This window comes from Camelus ferus, chromosome 17 (genome assembly GCF_009834535.1).
Source record: "Camelus ferus isolate YT-003-E chromosome 17, BCGSAC_Cfer_1.0, whole genome shotgun sequence".
Taxonomy (NCBI): domain Eukaryota; kingdom Metazoa; phylum Chordata; class Mammalia; order Artiodactyla; family Camelidae; genus Camelus; species Camelus ferus.
Genome location: NC_045712.1, coordinates 21,766,222 through 21,787,994, shown reverse-complemented (window position 1 = coordinate 21,787,994; position 21,773 = coordinate 21,766,222). Strand labels below are relative to the sequence as shown.

The following is a 21,773-nucleotide window of genomic DNA, read 5'->3' as shown; positions in this document are numbered from 1 at the left end:
TTAAAATGTACTTATTCACACACAAAAAAACTTGTTCCTAAATCTGAGATTCTGGCTGATTCTGATAGTTTCACATTCAGGAGCCCCATTTTCCGGGTGGCACATGCCTACCAAAGCCCCTGGGCTCCCTGCCCTCATGGTCATTCTCTCCTGGGTCTGTTCTTTCCAACACGTTGGACATGTGCCCTTCAGCTCTAAGGGCTCAACAGGCCTCTTGCTGGTTCTTTGTAATTGTCCAAGAAGATGTAGAGTTAGAAAGTTGTTTTCTAAGAAAAAAAAGTATTTTTTTTTCAGTAGTGTGTGGTGTTGATGGAGAGGATGAAGATGAGACAGAATATTGTGAACATCTTTCAAGAACGTTGTTGGGGATGCATACCAGGTCACACCATTAACTTCACTGCCCACTTCATTGCCCTGAGAAGACTGGAATCTGAGCACTGGCTTTCTTATTTTCAGCCTCCCTCATGTAAGAGGGAGAAAGTGTCTTTGAAAAGACTCAAAAGGAACAGTGACCATCACACCAAAGATAGAATGAGGACCTTATTGGGTGAGGTAGATAGCCAGGGTCTCCCACTGAGGCACAGACTCCTGGGGCCCTCAGATCTGGTGTCATTGCAAAGTGGAATGTTGAATGATGTGCTGATTGAGTATCTCATATAGGGGCACCTCTTGGACAAGGGACTTACCTCAAGAAATCTTGAAGTAAGGATAGTAAAAATCTCAGAAATACAAAGCACTGGGCTGCATGTGGTTTATCACACTGAGTAGTTGTAACCCAGAGTTCACAGGAAGCTCTGTGAGGGAATAAGGTAAATAAATTGATGTTATGGAGAAAAATGAGCAGACCATTTGTAATAGGTGGCTAATTTCAGCATTAATTACTCCTTGGTAATTACCAAATGATTGCTGATTCTGTTTTCTTACATGATATATGAAGTCCAAAAAGGCACATTAAAGAAGAGAATAAACATTCAAGAGCTAGAATTTAAAAGAAATAGAAAGAGGTGGGGGAAGGGGAGGGAAAGTGGCCAGTTCAGAGAATGCAGAGGGAAAACTGGGGAAGCGTCTATGGTTACAGCCAAAGAGTCCAGCCCTTAGTGACTTCCTGTTATCCATCAAAAAGTACATTTGTTAACTAAATCTTACATGAAAACATTTAAAAACAAAAAAGACTCTTTCAGAAAATTTTTACATTTTAATGGGTTGGGGTTAGATGATCAGATTTGCATTAAGCTTTGCAGTGTACATTATTAATATTATTTTTTAATTCCAGCTTTTCTTACCTTTTATACATCTGCATCCCTGGTCTATATTATCGAAATATAAGTTAGAACTGTGGCATGGATTTTGAGTAGACCATTGGTGCTAATTACTGAGCATTTGCCAGGAACATCAGAGGGCAACCATATATTCCCACCCTCAACCTTTCCCAACCACACAGATACAAACAGCCCATTAGTGGTGCCCTTCTGGAGGAGGACATATGAGAAGTCACACTGTCCTTTCTCACTACAGGAAGAGGCAATGTCTTCAGTGGTTAAGAGCAAAAGTTTTGGAATCAAATGAACCTGGATTCAAATTGATCCAGGACAGATTACTGAACTCTCTTGTTTCTGTTTCCTTCCTACGCAATGAGCGCACACCCAAGTTAGGCTGTTGTGTTACCCAAGTGTAGAGAGGCAAGATGAATCACAGTAAGACCTTGGTGAATGTCCCCACTTTAATAATGGCTTTCACAGACCCATGCACCAGTTTTGGGAATACCACTCTAGATAAGATGTACATCAGCTTTTGTAACATTTCATGGAGCTAATATTCCAGTGAAAGAGAACAAAGTAAACAAGCGAGTTAGAATTCAGCATGGATGAGTCTTCTGAAGAAAGTGAAGACAAGGTGAAACAAGAGGAAATGAGTTCAGGCAGCTGAACCCTGAGTGATAAAAAGGAGCCAGCCGTGAAAAACTGGATAAATGGTGTGCCTGGCAGCAGGGGTACAGCAAGTGCAAGCGCCTGGGGAGGGTCGGGTGAATGAGCTTGGTGTGGGAGGATGGAAGGGGATGAGGTCATCTGGGTAGGTGGGGGCCTAGTGAGGGAGAGTCTTGGAGGTCAGAGTAAGAAATTTGGATTTTATTCTAACTCTAGCTAGAAGCTGTTTTTGGATTTAGGCAGGGAGATGATGATCTGCTTTTATACTTTTTATATGATTCCTCTGACTGCTGTCAGAAGACTAGATAAGGAGAAGGGGGATTTGCGGGAGGGGTTCTGTTGCTGTACCCTAGGAGAGAGACAGTGGAGTCTGGAGTAGGGTAGGAGCAGTGGAGATGGGGAATTGGACTTGAGACATATTTTAGAGATAGGGCCAGAAGAATATGCTGGTGAATTAGCTATGGGGTGGGGTGAGGAAATGATGACTATCAAGGATAATTCTTAAGTTTTTGGCCCAATCGGGCAGTGGTGTCATTTGCTGAGATGGGAAAGACCCATTGTGGGAGGAATGAGTTTGGCCAGGGAAATCAGGAGTTGGCTTTGGACGACTTCAGTCTGAGAATCCTGTTAGTCATCTCTGTGGAGGTGTCAGGTATACAGTTGGCTATGGATCTGTAGCTCTGGGGAGAAGCCAGTTTTTGCTAAGTTTTCAGAGCTTTGATTATGATAAGCAAGGCCAAGTGAGGATGATCTCTCGGCTCCATCCCCTTCCAAATGTGTGATTGTTTTTCCTTCCCACTCCACCTCTATGCTGAGGAGCTGTCTGTCCCATCCCCATCCTTCTGTTTATTCCCTTTCTTCTCTTGGCTCTATTTTGGAAAACCCAAATCAGGGATTTTACTGTTGGCTTTGAGGATTAGAATGAAAACACAGACAACCAAGAAAAGCTCCTCCTTAGAGAGGCTGTCTTTACTGCACATTTGGTGCGGGAACCTAAGATAGGAATAGTGCTACACTGAATCACTCACCCAGGTACCCCCACCATCCAGGACCACCAAGCTGTCTCCTCCTCTTATCAACATGGAAACACCTCTCTTGGCTTGTCCTTTGTGTCATGTTTGTGTCTGTATACTCCCTAAATGCAGAGCCCAATGCTTACCTTCTAAAGAAGAAATTTAATGTTTTTTTTTTCCCTTATTCAAACACGGATTGCAGCCGTGGTTTAGAGAGAAATGATAACTATGGATGCCCACTGTCATCCAGCAGTCTTCTTAAAACTTGTCTTTCCCACTATGCCTCCAAGAGGAGCCACCTGGAGACCTTGTGTAGGCAGTGTTCTGGATGGACCTCCCTAACTGTATTGCCTGACCCCTGAGAGAGTGACAAGGTGCATATGGGCCCCACTCCAGAGCCTAAGTTAAAGCGAGATCTCAGAGCCTGTTGGGGCCCAGTTTCCACTGGGATGGGTGAGGCTCTGGCCCTGGCCAGGAGGGTGGAGCAGACAGGAGTGACAGTGCATGTTAACGAGCACTGTGCAGAGCTGTCATCAGGAAGCCAAAAGCCACATGGTCCCAACCTGGTTTGAGGTTGGTACACCAAATTCAAACCAGCTGGCCTTTGTTTGGAAGTGCCCTGGGAGAGTCCTGGTCCTCTCCGGACAAGCAGAAGGGCTGGCATTTCCTTACCCTGAGCCCTGTTTTAGACATTAAGAGGTTCTATAAACACTGTTGCAAGTGCTGTGACAGATCTGGACTCAGAGACACATATATCCTCTCTGATTTCTTGGCAAGTAGGAGCTGGCATGACCTTAGTTATGAGGATCCTTATTTATAGAGGTATGGGGAGGAAACATGAATCTGTGTCCATCCAGTGTCCCCCTGCCTAAAATGCTTCCATGACTACTTGCCTGTAGAATAAAGTCTAAACTCCTTTCCAAGATCCTATATGAAAAATCCCCCTGCTCATTCCTCTAATCTTACAGCACCCTACTTCTACCCACTCTCAGCTTTTTACTTCAGTCATTCTGAGCTATGTTCAGTTCCTAGAATGGGCCTGATTCTGACTTTAGGCCTTTCCTTACATTCCTTGCTTTACTGGACACACTTGTTAACCCCTCTTCCTCTCCTCATCCTTCGGAGTTCAGCTGTACTGACTCTTCTTCAGGGTAACCAAGTGATTGGCTGTCCTTGCTGTGTGCTTTACTGCAATGCTGATTGTACTGTTTTGTAGAGGTAAGTTCACTCAGACCTCCCAGACCCCCAGGAGGCAAGGGTCACACTCATTTAGTTAACCCCTGCTCCTCTGGTGCTAGGCACCAAGAAAGCCTTCCATGAAGGGCCCACTCCTAGAGATCCAAACTTGTGCTCAGCTTAGCCCATCCCTTCTAACTCACAGTGAAGCCAACAGGACCACAAGCTGAAGAAAAGCATAGCTGTGCCCTGAACTTGAGATCAAAATGGCAATCTGGTGACTGGATAAAGAAGTTGTGGTATATTTATACAATAGAATACTACTCAGCCATAAAAAATAATAAAATAATGCCACTTGGTGCAAAATGGATGGCCCTGGAGAATGTCATTCTAAGTGAAGTAAGCCAGAAAGAGAAAGAAGAATACCATATGATATCACTCATATGTGGAATCTAAAAAAAAAAAAAAAAAAAAAGACAAACAAACTTACTTGCAAAACAGAAACAGACTCACAGACATAGAAAACAAACTTACTACTGGGGGGAAGGGGTAGGAAGGGATAAATTAGGAGTTCAAGATTTTCAGATACTGAGTGGTATATATAAAATAGATAAACAAGTTTATACTGTATAGGACAGGGAACTATATTTAATAATCTTGTAGTAGCTTATGGTGAAAAAGAAAATGAAACAAATATATATTCATGTATGACTGAAGCATTGTGCTATACACCAGAACTTGATACAACATTGTAAACTGACTATACTTTAATTAAAAAAATACAAAAAAAGAAGAAAAAGAAAAAACAAAATAGCAACCTGGGAAGGCATTCTCCAAAGGATTAACTGGAGCTTCTTCTGGGAGGTGGGCTTGTGGTTGATCTTCATTGTATTCCTTTTGCTTGACTCTTTTCTAACATGAACATGTTGCTCATGAAGTGGATGATGGTAGAGTGGAGATATAATGTTTAAAAAGGAAAAGAGAAGAAAGAAGTTAGCTAGAGACTAAGAAAGCAAGGTGTAGACATATTCCCCAGTTGCAGATCCTCTTGTCTTTTCTAAAAGTGGTTCTTTTTTGGCAGGATTTTTCACCCAGATCTCCACCTTGGCGGATGTGCAGGAAAACGTCATGGAATACCTCCATGTCCTCAGCCGGCCCAAAGTCATTGACCAGGAGCATGATGTTGTGTGGACTGAAGCTTACATTGACAGCACTGTGAGTTCATGGGGCCCTCCCGGGAGAGGTTCATCTCACCAGACGAGAGTTTTCCTGGGCTCATTCCAGAGACGGTGGTTGCATCACTCCTCTTCAATAATGGGGCTCAATGACATTTCCCTTCCTTGTAGTTTGCGTTGGTCTCCTTAGTAGGCAAGATTGGGGACAAATCCTAATATCCGAGAATATAACAGGCTCTTCTGGAAGGTGTCTGGTCAATAGAAAACTCACGTTTGGCTTCTGTCTTCTCTGGTTCCTTGTTTTCCCTGCTCACGTGTGTACAGATTTGGTTAGCGCAGCAATGAATGATGATGAGAGTGTTAGAATCGGTCCTCACTGTCACCGGAGATGCCCAGTCCTGGTGATGAGTCTTGGGTCTCCACTTGGGAAGGTCAGACCAAAGCTCAGCTCTGACAGTGGAACTGGAGCCACTGTGGAGGCCAGAGCTGCCTCTTCCTCCCACGGACAAATGAGAAAATGCTTCCATGGTGATTATGTAGGCAGTGATCATTGTTGCAGCTCTGGCTGTAGGCTCATACTAAAGCCAAATTCCAAGCAAAAAAGGATTCCGATGCTGAATTAGCTTAAAAGGAGGAGTGTTGCCAATCATCAAGGGAAAGATTTCCTGTGTAATTGCAGGGTGATTTTTCATAGTGATAATGAGTCAGATGGGAGTGGCATTTTTCATTTTTGATTGTAAATGTTCTCACAGGGCCTTGCTCCCATCATTTTTGTTGGGATTAATATCACATTAATCACTGTAACCCAGACAAAGCCATTCTCTGGAGTGATCTCTACGGTTGCCATGGGCTGGCATCTCTCTCCACATCTCTCTCATTCCTGCTGCTCTTCTGGCAGCTACAGTCAAATACAGGGCAGGAACGGCGTATGGGAACCAATCTCGGGGGACAGCACACAGCAGCCTGCACCCTTCTTGGCCTTAAAGTACACAGTGAGACCATGGAAATAAGAACTGGTCAAGAAGGGGTACCCCTCCCCCAGGAGGAATCACCCTGAATGGAGATGGGTGATAAGCTGAAGTACCATCTCTGGTTGCCAGGGAGGCCTTGGGCTTTTATCACATTCAGAGTCTGACCCCAGTTTGATTTAGAATCATGGAGATGAAATAACTAACCTGCCGCATTCGTGTTGGCACCATCCTAACAGTAATAACAGAACAGCAAAGGTGATGGCTTCATCTCTTTCTCATATGTGTGGTTGAGTAAAGTAGGAAAGTGGGCATGGAGTGGAGGAGGGTGACTAGCCAGGACTGGAGTCATCAAGACACCCATTGGTTCTGGTTACAAATCCTGAACGAGTTGGATCTGTCATCTTATTTTTTTAATCAATTAAAAAAATATAAAATAGAGACTCTATGATTAAGACATCATGGGACCAACCCTTGGATAGACAGACAGATCAGTAGAATAGAAAGTCCAAAAAAAAAAAAAAAAGATCCAACTACATATGGGAATTTAGTATCTGGTAAAGGTAGCATCTCAGATCAGTGAGGCTAGGGTGGGCTTGGTAATAATGCTTTTGAGAAAATTAGATCACCATTTAGAAAGTGATAAAATTAGTTATTTTCTTCACAACATACCCAAGAAAGAAGTCCAAGTGGATCAGAGATCTAAACTATAAAAAATGAAACTGTACAAGCACTAAAACAGAGTGTGGTGAATTCCTCTATAACCTGGGTTCAGAGAAGGCTTTCTAACAATGACTCCAAAATCCATATGTAATAAAAAGGAAGATAAATGTTTGACTTCTTAAAATAAAAACAAAACAAAAGCCAACTTTTGTAAGTAAAAAATTCACTAGAAGCAAAGTCAAAAGGCAAAAGGTAAAATAGGAGAAAATGTATGCAACATACAGCACACATAAAGAACTAATAATCCTAATATATAAATAACTATTAAAAGTTGAGGGGAAGGGGAGTCGCTATAGCTCAATTGTAGAGCACACTTCGCATGTGCCAGGTCCTGGGGTCAATCCGTAGTGCCTCCATTAAAGAAAAAATTATTGAGGGGAAATTCTTATAAGAAAAATGAGCAAAAGACACGAGCAGAAAAATACTACAAATGGCTTTTAAATATATGAAATATGTACAACTTCACACATAATGAGAAAAGTACTAATTCACTTATGATGAAATGCCATTTCTCTCACCTGTCTGAGTGGAAAAAATGGAAAGCTTAACTCTGTTGATGAGGCTGTGGGAAAAGGGACATTCATGTATTGCTTGTGGGAAGACAGAATAGGGCAATCTCTAGGAAGGAGAATGTGCATTTACTCTTTGGTCCAGCAAGCCCACTTCTAGGAATTAACCTGAAGATAGACTTCCAACAATCCAAAAATACACATGCACAAGTTTGTTCATTACAGAATTGCTTCTAATTTCAAAAGTTACCTAAACCCCCAAACATAAAGAGATTGATTGGAGAGACTATGGTACCTACACATAATGGAGTCTTAATGTTAAAAACAAGAATGAGGATGATTTCTGTTGGTTGACATGGAATGATTTCCAGGATATATTGCTAGGTAAAATGAAGCAAGATGCAAGATATAAATAGTGCACTGCCTTTTGTGTAAGAAAAAAGAGGAAATAAGATATGTACATAGCTACTTATTATTATAAAAAGAAACAGAGAAAGGGTAAGTCAGAAACCAATAGAATTGGTTACCTACAAGAACTCCAGAGGAGAAGAGTTAGCAGAGGGAATAAGACATCTAAGTATACCTTTTTGCTTGGTTTTTACTTCAAAAGCACGTTAATGTTGTGTGTATTCAAAAATTAAAAGAAAACCAACAAGAATTGGAGAAAGGAGAAGGGACTAATAGTGAATGCAGACAGAAACAAATAAACTCAACTAAATTTCAGATGATCAAGAAAATTATCTGGAAAGAGGTGGGGAAGAGGTAACCTTTTGAATGCAGTAGTTACACACAATACTGTATTTTGAACACAGTACTTTGCCCTCATTCTGGTCAGAGAGTAGAGGAAGAGCTGCAAAAAATTTTTAAATTCTTTTTGGTGTTACTTATAATAAGGTGAGTGTAGCAATTATGAATCTATTTTTGAATATGGTAGGATTAAGCAAATGTATAATTGGGGGATGATAAGGCAGGCATCCATGGCATGAGACTGGATGAAAGGTACCAAATGTAACCCCAGTCCTGTCCACTGAAAGGGCTGAGAAGCAACAGCATTCTAGTAGCAGTGAGCATCTAGAACCCAGATCCTAAGCTTCTAAAAACCACTCCCCACTAAAAAGGTATCAGGGTTCCTTAGAGAAATCACTAATTTCCAGCGGTGAGGCAGAGAAAGTGCTCTCCCCACCACCCCCCTCAAAACAAAACAAAACAAAACAAAACAAAACAAAACACAACACCTGGAATATTTTGTGCCAGAAAGTAAGGAAGCACTCAAAGCAACAATGAGGTCATGTCAAAAGGACACAAGAATTAGCCTGAAGGTGCTCTCACTGGTCAACTCTGGGACAATTTGAGCCTCAAATAAGAAAGGATAGTAATGGACTATAGCTTGAATAAAACAGAAATCCATGCATTCTCACTGAGAGTAAATGGATAAACAAATCTCAACCCAATGGACTAAATAGATGATGAAGTAGATGGGAAGGAGGGCAGTATGCAGTGGGATCCTGCCTGGTGGGTAGAGGGGAGGGAGTCATGGAGATGAAAAATAACCACTGGGCAACCATTTTGGTAAAGACTGGTTAGGGTGAAGGTCATCCATGGATGCTAAATCTAGAGGGGGGTTTTGATGATAGGCAAGATATTTTCATGGTCTCAAAGTGCTTCCCCAGAGATTTTTGACTAGTTGGGAGGGGGGAATAAAAAACTAACATCTATCCAATGGGAGAATCCAGACAAAATCTTGAGCAGGTCATCAAAACTAGTGTCACCAATTAGAATCAGATGAACATTGTGTGTCTTTGGAAAAATCACATGTGCAGAGTATCCTGGCTGTGATTACATAACCTGAAGGTCATGGGAGGAAGAGGATAAAGCTTTGTATTAATGTAATGTCTTGCTTTAGATAATGTTAATCACTTAAATCAATTGTTCTAGTTTTACCAATCACATACATACATATATATATATATATACACACATACATATGTTTGTGTTTGGGGGGTGGTTATGAGAGAGGGAGAACCCAATACTGCTGCAGCTTTTCCACTAAAGAACTGATAGCAGAGCAAAGTAAATGGTCTGGAAGCAACTCTGGACAAACAGTGCAGAGGGATTGTTTTTGAAGTCTTGTTCTTCATCTTAAATGTTTACATGAAATTTGCATTCTGGCCATAATCATCTTTACTTACTTTAAAATAAATTAACGCTTTAACTGGCTCATTATTAAATAAAATGGTAGGCCAAGATAGCAGAACTCATTTATTCTACCTCTTCAAGAACCTCTGATGTACACAAACTAAACACCCAGAATATGCCTGTCCCTGAAATGATAGCTCAGCACTGCCTCTGTGTTGTATCTTTGCAAATAGCCCTGTTAAATAAATCCCCTAGTAAAAGGTTCTGGGGTTCTTTCTCATCTTGGTAGTGTTGAAAAAACCCATTGGGCCAATGAGGACTTTGGGGATTCCATCTTCTCACAGGACTGTTGGGTGAGGAGAAAGCAGCTCCAAGAGGTGCCTCTCTGGCCAGGAAGCAATACCTCTTCAAATTTATCATCTGAGCCTGGATTCTGCCAGGGCAGGGACAAAAGCCACCTGCTATTTATATGGAGTCAAAACAGGCATTATGTGCTACACTCATCTGCAGAGTCTAAATTTTAAGATGAGGCCACCAACTTTGGAACCACCCAGGAGATGAAGAGGGGTTGGTAATCACCCATTGCAAGTTCATGACCATCCTGACACATCCAGGATAACCTCAAACCAGGATTGCCCTAATGGGTTCCAGCTTGCAGTAATGAAAGAGACCAAACTCAGGAGTACTTAGCACTGGGAATGGTGACTCCATTTGAATAATGTCCTGGTAGGGTTGGCAGCTCTGGAATTTTTTCGATATTTAAACATGTTTATAATCTACCTTAGTTTATTAACTGAGGGCATTGAATTTAGAGGTAAGATAGCCTAGGTTTAAATTCCATGTCTGTTCCATACCAGCTATGTGATCTTAAGTTACTTAGCTTCTTTGAGTGTTGCTTTCCTCATTTACAAAATGAGGATAAAACCTTCCTTCCAGGGTTGATTCTAAGGATTAAATGTCTGTGCTCAGTAAGAATAGAATAAATACTGCCTATCATCATTCCCAACCTCAGGAAATCCAGTGTGGATTTTTCTCCTTGGCTGTGGGAAGTATTAAAAATATTCTCCTTTTTTGAGCTGGGTCTCAAAGAAACTTAATGGTAGTGAAAGTATGGCTTACACCATTTTGATAATAGAATTTGGGACTTAATATATGATGAGTGCTATGAGTACCGTGAAAGCGCTTTTCCTCTGGAGATACTCTTCAATCCTTTGGAAGTCATTTTGTTGTAGTTACATGTTATGCATTGGGCACTAATGTCTGGGGTTAGTGCCTGGGGTCAGTGTCCCCAAAGGAGGCTGGTAGCTGTGCTCAACCAGCCAGGCAGAGCCCCCCACAGTCTTGCTGAGGTAAGTACTGGTTGATTTACCCAAGGAAAGGAAAATCAGTAGGAACTTTCTTAATCAACTGCCACTTAACTGACTCAGTATCCTCTCTTTGCTCTGGAACAGTTTGTCATGTTGTGTATATAGCACACTGGACATTTTATCTAGAAGGTCAGGCTCGTACAAGAAGCATATACACACCTGTTCCCCTAGTTGAGTTGCAAGCTTACTAGAAGCCACTTGTCTTCATTCCCAAACCTATGGATACCAGTTGTAATTTTAATCGTAATTGTATAAATTAATTAAACATTATCTAAATCCATAAATTATGAATGTAAAAAGAAAGTTGTTACTTCTTCAACTATGTAAATAAATGGCTTGGAAAGACTCTAAGGAAAGCTGCTAAAAAGTTACGAGTGTGTTAAGTATGGGCAAAGCAACCATCAAAGACTGGGGAGAAAAGATCTTCCCAGTATTCAGTGGAAACTGATACTTGAATTCTTTCTTTCTGTAGGCTACTTTAGCTTGATTCGTTTGTTTTGTCCGAGGTTGATGTGGTAGATCTGGGGGCTGGGTTAGTGTCTTCTCGCTGTCTTATTGCCTCTCAGCAGCCTCTGGGAGCTGTGTGCACTGTGAAGCTTCCCAAACACTTAGAGGAAGACCACCAACTGATGTGTGAGTAGTTGCAGTTCCCAGCTAGAATTACCAACACGCTCTTGTGATATCGATCAGCATCACTGGGACAGCTGGGTTAGTTTTCTGCTGCCTTATAACCTATTACTACACATGTAGCTGCAGAAAACAATGTAATAGCTCATGGTTCCTGTGTGCTAGGAGTCTGGCCCAGGTTAGCTGGACCATCAGTTCAGGGTCTTACAAGGCTGCAGGTGAGTGCTAGCTGTACTACAATTATCAAATGTAGCTCAGGGGCCTCTTCCAAGCTCATCCAGATCTTTGGCAGAATTTAGTCCTTTGCAATTGTAGAACTGAGGTCCCAGTTTTCTTGCTTGCTCTCCGCCAGGGGTTGCTGTCAGCTCCTATAACCTCCAGTTCCTTGCCACATGGCTACCTTGGGTAGTTCATGCAATGCTGTTTTGCTTTCTTCTGGGCCAGCAAGAGTGCCTCTCTCTGATGCTTCATCTACTTTAAAAGACTTCTTTGATTAGGTCAGGCCTATCCAGGATAACCTCTGTTTTAATTAAGTTGATGTCAATTGATAGTAACTTAATCATCCAACTGATATCTATCCCATCATACTCACACTCAAGGGGAGGAGATTTTAAGGGGAATGTACTTATGGCAGCATAAATCTTGAGGGCTGTTTTAGAATCCTGCCTATTGCAACAGGCACCATACATGTGCTGTTGTCCCAGAGGGAAAGATAATGCTGGAAGGAAATTCAACCACTGCCACTTCCTACAAACTCTCTGTTTGAGAAAGTCTCAGGGTAGCCATGTCTGCTTTTCGTCATAACGTTTCTGCTGACCACTGATGTCTCTACGAGTCTGGTTCTTTGTGACATTGTAGTCTGAAGGTGGCTTTGATTCTTTTAGGACTTGTGACCCTACTGATTTATACTATTTCTGCCACATACTAAGGAAGTAGGTATTTGTTGATTATCTAGTAAATTTGGACACTTTGATCCCATAAGTTTGCTTCATATGGCTTAAAAGTCTAATTTTTCCTTAATTACTTGGTGGTGAAGGCAAAAGGAATTCCTGCTTGCTTGACTCATCAGTTATTATCGCTGAAAACCCAGCAGCAACAAATATAGTAATATAATGGATTTAATACTTAAATGAATAGCTTGAAATGACCTGAGAGTATAGTATTTTCCCTATTTATTAATCATACATTAATTCATACAGTTCTGGGTCTGGACAAGATCAAAAGAAAAGTTTGTGAACAGAAGCTGAGTTTAGATTTTTGTACATGAGAGTCCAGGGTTGCATTTAACCCAGCCTGATCTAGAATCAAGACAGACAAAATTTTCCCTTCAGGGTCCATCCTCCCTGCCTATTAACACCAGTCCAATTAAATATTCTGTTTCCTGCCTGACTATTCTATTCAATTTGCTCTTCTGGTGAAGCCCAAATAAATGAATTAATGTTAACAACATTAATTATGTTTAATCTAATAAGATCTCATGTATTAATTGACAAAACAGCAGATGCCAGAATTCTGAAATTCATGGGCTTCTCATCTGAATACAATTGTGCTGCATAGTGATTATCTCTTAGGTGCAGAGCAAAAATTCATTAACAATGGAATTTGTTCCAATTTTGTAAGCAAATGACTTGTGCTTTCCAGTTGGGTCCTAATCATCTTGGGAATGCTACCCAACTTACTGTGCAGAGTAGAACCTGCATCAGACTGAGGAAGCATCAGCATCCCTGATCAACCCCTCCAGGGAAGTTTGCACAGACCACAGTGACACGCAGAAGGGAGGCAAAGAAATCTTTTAGAAACAGTGGGAATGTGACCATTTAAAATAATGAGAATTCATTACCAAGCTCCTCTGCCCCTCCCCTCTGCTGGTATTGCAATTCAGTATGCAATTTGTAGGAACTTTCAAACCAATTTAGTTGCATTTGCAAATTGGACATAGCCCTCCTCCTCACCCCCCACTAAGTTCAACTTGGAGAGAAAATGCTTTGCATTTGATAAATTGCACATTTGTTTTGGTTTCCCATCTCGGAATGGCACCTAGGACATTTAGGAGTCGTTTGGGTGATTGCTTTAAGCTACAGCATCTTACTGCCTAGAAGCAATTACTCAGGGGGTTGAAGCCATCATAAGGAAGTTGTTGGGGCTTGGAAGCTGAATTTACAGTATTTTTCCCAAGACACCAGTGCATATCAAAGAAGTTCAAATCGTCAAAACAAAAAGACACGTAAAGAGAAACATAAACCATCCTGCTGGGTCGTGGAACAGAGAATGCCATCTGCATCACATGGCATGGAGGAAACTGTGCCGGGACCTCTGTTTCATAGCAGATGGGTTCATTAAATTTAATAGCCTCCAGAGCCTTTAGAAACCGTGTTAAAAACATGTGGAGCATGCTGGGACACTTCACTTCTGGCCCTGCAGTTATTATAATGCTGGCATAGACTATAAATATTACAGTATTTTATTTCCATTGAAACAGATTACTATTATCATTTTTTTTTTTTTTTTTACCAGGAGATAGTGATGTTAAAAATGAGTGCATTCTTGATTTCTGGTACTATTTATATTCATCCAAATATTTTCCTCTTCCATTTGATTCTAGATTTCTCTATTAAATAGGATTGGTTCTTTTAGCTCAACTTCTTTTTTTTTTCTGCTTTAAGTTGGTGTTTCAAAACTATGAATCAAAGTTATAAAATTATACTCTTTAGGAAGATGTTCTAACATCCTATATGGATGATCATCAACTAGTAGAAAAGTTTAGGGCTGAAAATGAAAAAAACTTTAAATTTCAAGTGTCTTTTTTTTCAGATTTATTGTTATTTCTGCTATTAAGGTATAATAATTTGCAACAATCTGTAATGACAAGATGGCTTCCAGAATAGATAAGCCCTTATAGAAATAAATAAGATCATCAAGCCTACGTAATAATTTAGCATGATAGATAATTCAGCAATCTTTGTTTATAGGTGACAGTACCCAACTCAAAGTAGCTAAGGTCAAAAAGAATTTATTGACCTGGGACCAGCATATCTATGTTCTGTTTTGAGGCATGACTAGATATAGGGAACAATCCCATTTATTTCAACTTGTTCCTAGACTCTTATTTGCTTATTCTCAGCAGACTCTCTCTACAGGGTGGCAAAGATGGCCCTTTCCCGTCCAGCATCTATGTGAAGGCTCTGATTGGCTGTTTGGTTCATAACCCCATATTGAGAGGTGAGATGGAGCTACTAACTGATGGTCTGGATCTCACAGAGTAGGAAAGAAACTAGTCCCAGACAGAATTGATACTACAAGGACTAAGAAGTAAGAATTCTGCATGCCCAAGATCACATTTCCCATCAGTGCAGTATTCATTATGGTACCATGTTCTTAGGCAGTGGAGCCCTTTGTCTAGTCAAAACATATAGAAGCACAGTGCTCTGGTAGACATTGGGGAATGGGGCATGGGGCTCCAGTTGCTTAGCCACCTCCTGAATGCCTAGGCAAGTTCTGATGTGCCCTTTTTGCTCCTCCTTGGCTCTGCAGAGCTTAGGTAGTATACCCAGTAATTGCTGAATCAATGTCTGAGAATAGCAAAATGGGATTCTCTGCTATGGATTATGTCTTGTACCCCTGTGTTTACAATAAGGTACTGGGTTGGATCCAGTTAGGAAAGATTGTGAGATTGTGTCTATGTATTAGAAAATCAAATTGTCTCTGCTTTTTTTCCCTCAAGTGTCTGCTGTATTCTTTATATTTTCTGGAGACCTGTTCTCCTGTCAGCCCTCATTCATGGGTGAAACATGGTCTCCTCAAAGTCCTACTTTACATGATTTCTCAGTTCAAACCCAACAGAGAAGAACTCTGTGTATCTGAGTTCATTTCTGCACAGAGTATATAACTTATTTTAGCCCATGGTTCCACTGAGGTCAGATGTCTAGTTATTACCCAATCAGCCAGGGCTGGGGAAAGGTCATGTGATAGAAACAGGTCTGCCAGGGCTGTGGATAGCAGATTCTATAAGAAGGATGTATGGGTAGCAGGAAATGACTGGAGTCCAAAGGAGCTGGCATTTCTAAGGCTCTGTCTTTCTATCTAAGGCTTCTGTAAGTTTCACCCCTAACTGGGCTCTAATACTGACTCTTGGGAGCATGACTTCTTTCCTTTTCTATTCCCAGTCTCGTGGCTTCATTTTAGCCCAAGTTGCACAAACAAGTGTTCCCACACCAGTTGTCTCCCTGCCTCCCACGTCTTTCACCCTGCCCTTCCTCTGCCCACCCTCCTGCTATGTGGGTGGTAGGAACCTCTCTCCCTTGTGCCTTATGAGAGCTGAGGGAGATATTTTGGCCACCACAACTAAATCTGTACTGCTTTTTTTCCCCTTCACAGCTCAGATATTTGGGCAACTTAGATTCTCAGAGCTGATTCTCATGCTTTGACATGGTTTAAACTAAAATGAAGACATACCTCTTACTACCAGCATGAAGAACAATTAAAATAAACCCAGTCTGTGGTTTGATCTCAGTTGCCAGTTTCTCTTCTCTAGCTGTACACAGGATTTTCTCCATATAAAAGATTTAATTCTTTCACTCTTAAAACATAATGTTTTCTGTGCCAAATAAAAATGTGTTGTCTACGAGGCCATGTCTCAAAGATACCACAAATAAGAATATTTCAGCTGACTTGGGCTCTGAAACTGCTTCTACTGAAAAATAGAAGAGGACCACTCTTTTGCTTCCTATTGCCATTAAAAATTACTCCTTCATGGCCTTTCACACCTGTTTGTGAGTGATATGGCACCTGGTGGCTCCTTCAATCTCATTCTGCTGTTGAAACACATTCCTGTTAGATGTCCATACCAAGCATGAGGCTCAATGCCAGTTCCTCAGGGGAAATTCTCTCCTGTTTTGAACAAAGAAAGGAAAAGCAAAGACAACAGTTTATTCAGGCAAAGGGAACATGTTTTCAAATCAATTTCCATTATGTTTAATCAAAAAGTCTGGAACATCAACATCTTTGCTGGTGAATGGAAACAACTATTAAGCACTCTTATAATTGATTTGTTTTCTGAAGCGATCAAATTAAAGGTGGCAAGATTAAGCAGGAGCTGAGTACTCATCCCACAGTCTGTTTCTCTCCCACTTAGGCCACATTAAGGAGCATGTGTTTCCATAGGAAGGAGCCTTCCTTTGAGAAGAACAGCATTCAAATACCCTGCCTGCTCATCAGTTGACCTCTCGTGGTATTCCGATGGAAGAGATCCCTGGGCAGGACTGCCCTCACACCTTACAGCTGCTGGGCTGACAGAAGACCAAATTAGATGATTTTTCCTGTCTGCCTCTGAAAAACATTTTTAGAACCAGTTTAAAAGGGCTTCACAAATGGTGGAGCTATTTTAACTTTCAGCCAATAATTTAAAGGGTCTAAAGTATAGGTGGGGTAACCACTGACTCAGAACTTTCCAGAGGAACCTAAGTTCTAAGCATCTGAATCACTTGATAACCTGACTCCTGTTTACCTTTCAGTTTTTCTTTCAGCATGGAGTACTACCATCTGGCCTCAACCTACTCACTAGTTCTTAGTCTTAAAATCCAACCACTGCACCTGTTCTCTCTCTTAGAAGCAGCTCCTCCTCCCACCCCATTTGGACTTATCTTTTGCCCTCAGTTTCATCACTGTCTCTTCTGGGAAGCTTCCACGCCAACCTTCTCGGATTTACCCCCAATCTAGAGTGGGGTCCCCAGATACCCTTCTAAAGCTTTTAACACCATCCTAAAACTTCTTGTACTATATCAAAAATTCCATATTTATTTGTTATCTCACTGAACTGTAAACACTTTGAGGAGGGAGATGATGTCTGGTTCACTGTGGTATCCTCAGTACAGGGGTGGGCGTACAGTAGATGCCCAGGAAATACTTGACTATATGAATCTCATAAAATCAGACATCACAAGGTTGGACAGCATCTGAAAATATCTGTGTTTTGTAGGTGCTGGATAAGAATGGCGTCATCGCTAACGTTTCGTTGAGATGTTGCATGCTTGTTCAAGGTCATCTTTGTTATACATGTTATCAGTGGGTTCATCTTCACCATGTGACTGGGATTCTTTCTTGAGTACTCAATACCACCAACCCAAGGAAGCATCTGCCACGTAACATCAAAGAGGTCTGAATTCATGTGTCCGTGCTTTGGGGAGCTGGATAATGGCATTCTGAATGGCAAAGGTGGTTTAATATCAGCTATGTCATTGTTAAGATAAAATTGATGGTATGTTTGCTGTATGCAGTTTCATGCTGTGGAACTTACCCACTGTTAAATTACAAAGGGATTTTTTTTAAAGGTTTTGGCACTGTCAGAATCATATTTGGTTGTCAGGTATATAATGGGTATTCAGAAAATCCTTTAAAATAATCCCTTACATTTGTTCTGCATTTCCTGGCTTTCAGTGTACTTTCCTGTATATTGCCTCTAAGTGTCTTACCATGGTCAACAAGAGTCCCACCATCACCAGCCACTCTCCTTCACACTCAAAACAACAGCCATTCTGGTCGCCTTTTTGTTGCTTGAGCAGCCCCAAACTTGCTCTGAGCTTTTGAACAATCTTCTTTTGAATGGGAGAGACTGCCCTCCCACTCTGCTCCTTTAATGAGGGGAAAATCATTCCCAGTCTCTGTGTCTCAGCTAAAAATGTCACTTCTCATGTGCCTGTCGACTTTCTGTCTCAGGTCCCTGTCTGGTTCCTTCATAGAAATTGTGATCCTTTATAATTATAAGTACTTTGATTTTTTTTTCCTCTCTCTAAAAATTCTTTTTGATCTGTCTTCCCAGTGATGATGTAAGGTTGGGGCAAAGTCTATCTAGTATCCCTACAATCTAGCATTGTGCCTGGCACATAGTACCACACACTCAGTATTAGCTTAGGGAAGCCAAGTGGCTTCTTTTCAGTCATACCACCAATCTCTCTTTACTCTTCACTTTGTTTCTCCCGCTCTACACTACATGTCTCCTTAAAAAGTACAATGAGACACCAAGAATTAGGGAAGAAATAATGAATATTGACTATAATGTAGATGGTGGTACCAAGACAGAGTTTAAAATATTGTTCCCAAAATACAACTGTCATATTTCTCTTTCCTTTTGAAAACCTAGCTGAATGGTCAAGTCCAGGTTGGAAGCAACTGGTTTTTCTGAATGCCAACTTCAACTATTCAGTGACAGTCACTGATTTTAGATGGAAGAACAGGGAACTTTCAGGAGTGAACCAGATTTCTGCAGTGCTCCCTTTCTATGCATATTGTTAAAAGCAATATGTTGGGGAAAGGGTTGATTGCTTGAGGCACATTGTTTATACTACATTACTTAGGTCTGATGGAAAAGTTCCTGACGGTGGTTTTCCTTGCTAAAGATATGGTTTATGGATGAAGAGAGGAATGTGATTTTTTTTTGGTAGGGCATCATCATAATTTAGGGGGACTCCAAAGAAACTTGATATCGGGAGAGGCCAGGGAAAATATTCAGGTCCATGGAACTTCTTTAGCATTAGCACTCAATTCTCCATCAAAATATAAATGCTGTCTGCTTTAAATTACTGTCCTGATTCAGGCCAAGTTAATTACTCTGGGCCAGACTGGAAAGGAAAATTCCCAGAAAGTCTGATATGATAGAATGGTAGTGTGTTTTCTGAAGATGCTGAGAAATGCTTAATGAATTAGTGTTTCAATATAACTTGTAACAGAATACTAAGAGAAGGAGAGGGGGGAATATTGTAGCTTTTTGGCAGCTGTTTGCCATCATAGCACTTGGCAATCTGCTTCTTATTTAGTTTTCTGTTATGTGAAAGCATGGAATTCTCAAGTTAAGAAATATTGATCACTGCATGACAATACATATGTAACAAAACTGTATTGTGTTGAAAAAGCTCTCCTTTTAAAGTGAAATTACTGACTCTTTATTTTGTTATTAAAATGTGTGGGTCATTTTACTTTGAAAATAATGTGGTTTTGTTAAACGTAAGTTATTTAAAGGTTAAAATAATCTTAATTTTAACTGTTAATATTAGTAAGAACAGATTTTTCAACCAAGTACAACTGAATGCAAACAAGAATAAACTTGGAAAAGAAAATTGGTGGCTGAGAATACAGAAATGTGTTGAGGGCTGTGTCTTGGCCACAGTACATAGGTTCACAGCGGCCCTTTGCTATATTGGCAGAACCATACATTTTTGAAGGTCTGTTGATTTCCCCAGACTTCATGGAATCTAGATCAATTTTGTCAATTTCCTATTTTTTTCTTTGGATGATAATCCATCCTAGGGCTGAATTAGGAGCACTCAGAGTGTGCAGACTTTATGGTCCTTATTGGGGAGGAACAAGTTTTCCTTTCTTAGGTTCTTCTGGCTGGTCTAAGAATTAAATCGACATGAGACAGTTAACAAGAAAAAAATCAAACAAAAGTTTAATAACGTGTATACATGGGAGAGACCCAGGAAAACTGAGTAACTTGACAAAATGGCTGAAACCCTCCCCTTAAATATCATCTTCAGCTAAAGACAAAGAGAATGTTGGGGGGAGTGGTTTGGGACTTGAGGGGAAGGCAATTGACATGGAGATGGAAAAGCAAATGTTTGGTGAACAAATATTTATTGGGCCATGCCAAGACAATGAGACAGAGTAGACTTTGATCTCTAAGAGTTTCCCCCACCATACCTAGTCCATATTCTTTGCAGTATCTCCTATGATAGCTTTCTTCTGGGAACAGGCCCTCTATCTAAATTCTTTTAGGCAGTTAGGGGAAAAAGTCAAAGTTTCTTCCTGAGTCTTTTGGGCATTGATTGTTTTCAGCTCAAAATAATCCTCATGCCAAAGAGATATTTTAGAGTGGCAAATTTTGCTCTCTACACCCACTTATCCAGCTGTATTGCTCCTTCTCTGTATGCAGCAAATAGGAGCGTGTACTCTTTGGCATATTTGTTTCAGGGACACTTGTACAACCAGATACACGGTTACCTAGTTCATTGACTAGACAACTATTAAACTGAGGGTCAGTCCCTGTGCTGGGCACTAGGGTGTCATAGCTTTCATTTTTAGGAAATACAGTATAAATCCCTTCAGTGAACAAACCAAGCCAAATAGGTAAATTAAAATTATTAGATTGTTTTTGGTACTGATTGGCAGCCTCCAACATTTAGGGCCGAGGACTATTTGTCCTGTTGCTCACAATCTACCAGGCTATGGTGAAAATAAGTCTCAGACAAATTTTGCCATCCATGCAAACATTTATTGGCAGCATGCACAAAAGCCAGCTAGCTTCTGAAAGTTCAAGTCCCAGCTCTATATCCTTTTAGATTTTCTGATGGCATCTTGCACAGAACAAATGCATTATTTACAGAAGGCAGTTTAACCTTCAGTTTGGAGTCAGGTGACTGAGAGGCTGGAGTCAGCAGGTAGAGGCAAGATTATTTAACAGTCAGGCGTGGGGCACTATTCCTAAAGATAGAGACCACTGAGCTCCTGGAAGTCTTTTTTTTTTTTTTTTTTTTTTAATTCCGGTTCATACAGAGAAAGTCAGGGCCTCTGCAATCTATTGAACCAATCCACAAAGAAGAGATACCTTCAAATTACCAGTGAAAATCATTTCTAATGCCCATATGGCAACTGACAAAACCTCTGGTGTTAGAGATAAATAACTGTAGCATATATTGCCTTTTGCTTATATACTAGCTGGAATATATATTCCTGTTTAGGGCAGTTGACTGCCTCTGAGATATAGATCACAAGTAGCATACCCATTTATAATACACCACCTATGCTGAAATAATCTACAGTCATTTACACACCGAATAACAGTGGTATATTTTATGTAATCAGGGCTTCTTTTTTGTAAAATGAGAATAATAATGGTGCTGATCTCATAGAGTTGTGAAGATTAAAAAACATGATGCTGCTTAGCACCATGTCAGGCACATAGCAAGCGTTCCATCAATGCTAATGATTATTATCTAGAAATTACAAGTAACATTTATTGTTCCATACATAGTGTCTTGTGGAATAAACTCTGCCTTCATTTTATTTTAGACTTGCCAAATTCTGATATTCTCCAGAAGAAAGGGGGACCAGAAGGGCATCCCCAAGTCACCTTCACTCTTTGCAGCCAAGTCCTGCCTGGAAGC

General features: G+C 40.7%; 1 protein-coding gene across 1 annotated transcript in view; it reads left to right on the top strand.

Moving 5' to 3' along the window:
* CACNA2D3 (calcium voltage-gated channel auxiliary subunit alpha2delta 3) overlaps positions 1-21,773 on the top strand; it is a 776,419-nt gene that overhangs the window by 503,062 nt on the left and 251,584 nt on the right. The window contains exon 13 of the mRNA XM_032458250.1: positions 5,196-5,329. Coding sequence (XP_032314141.1) covers positions 5,196-5,329 — 134 coding nt within the window. The remainder of the gene's footprint in view (positions 1-5,195; positions 5,330-21,773) is intronic.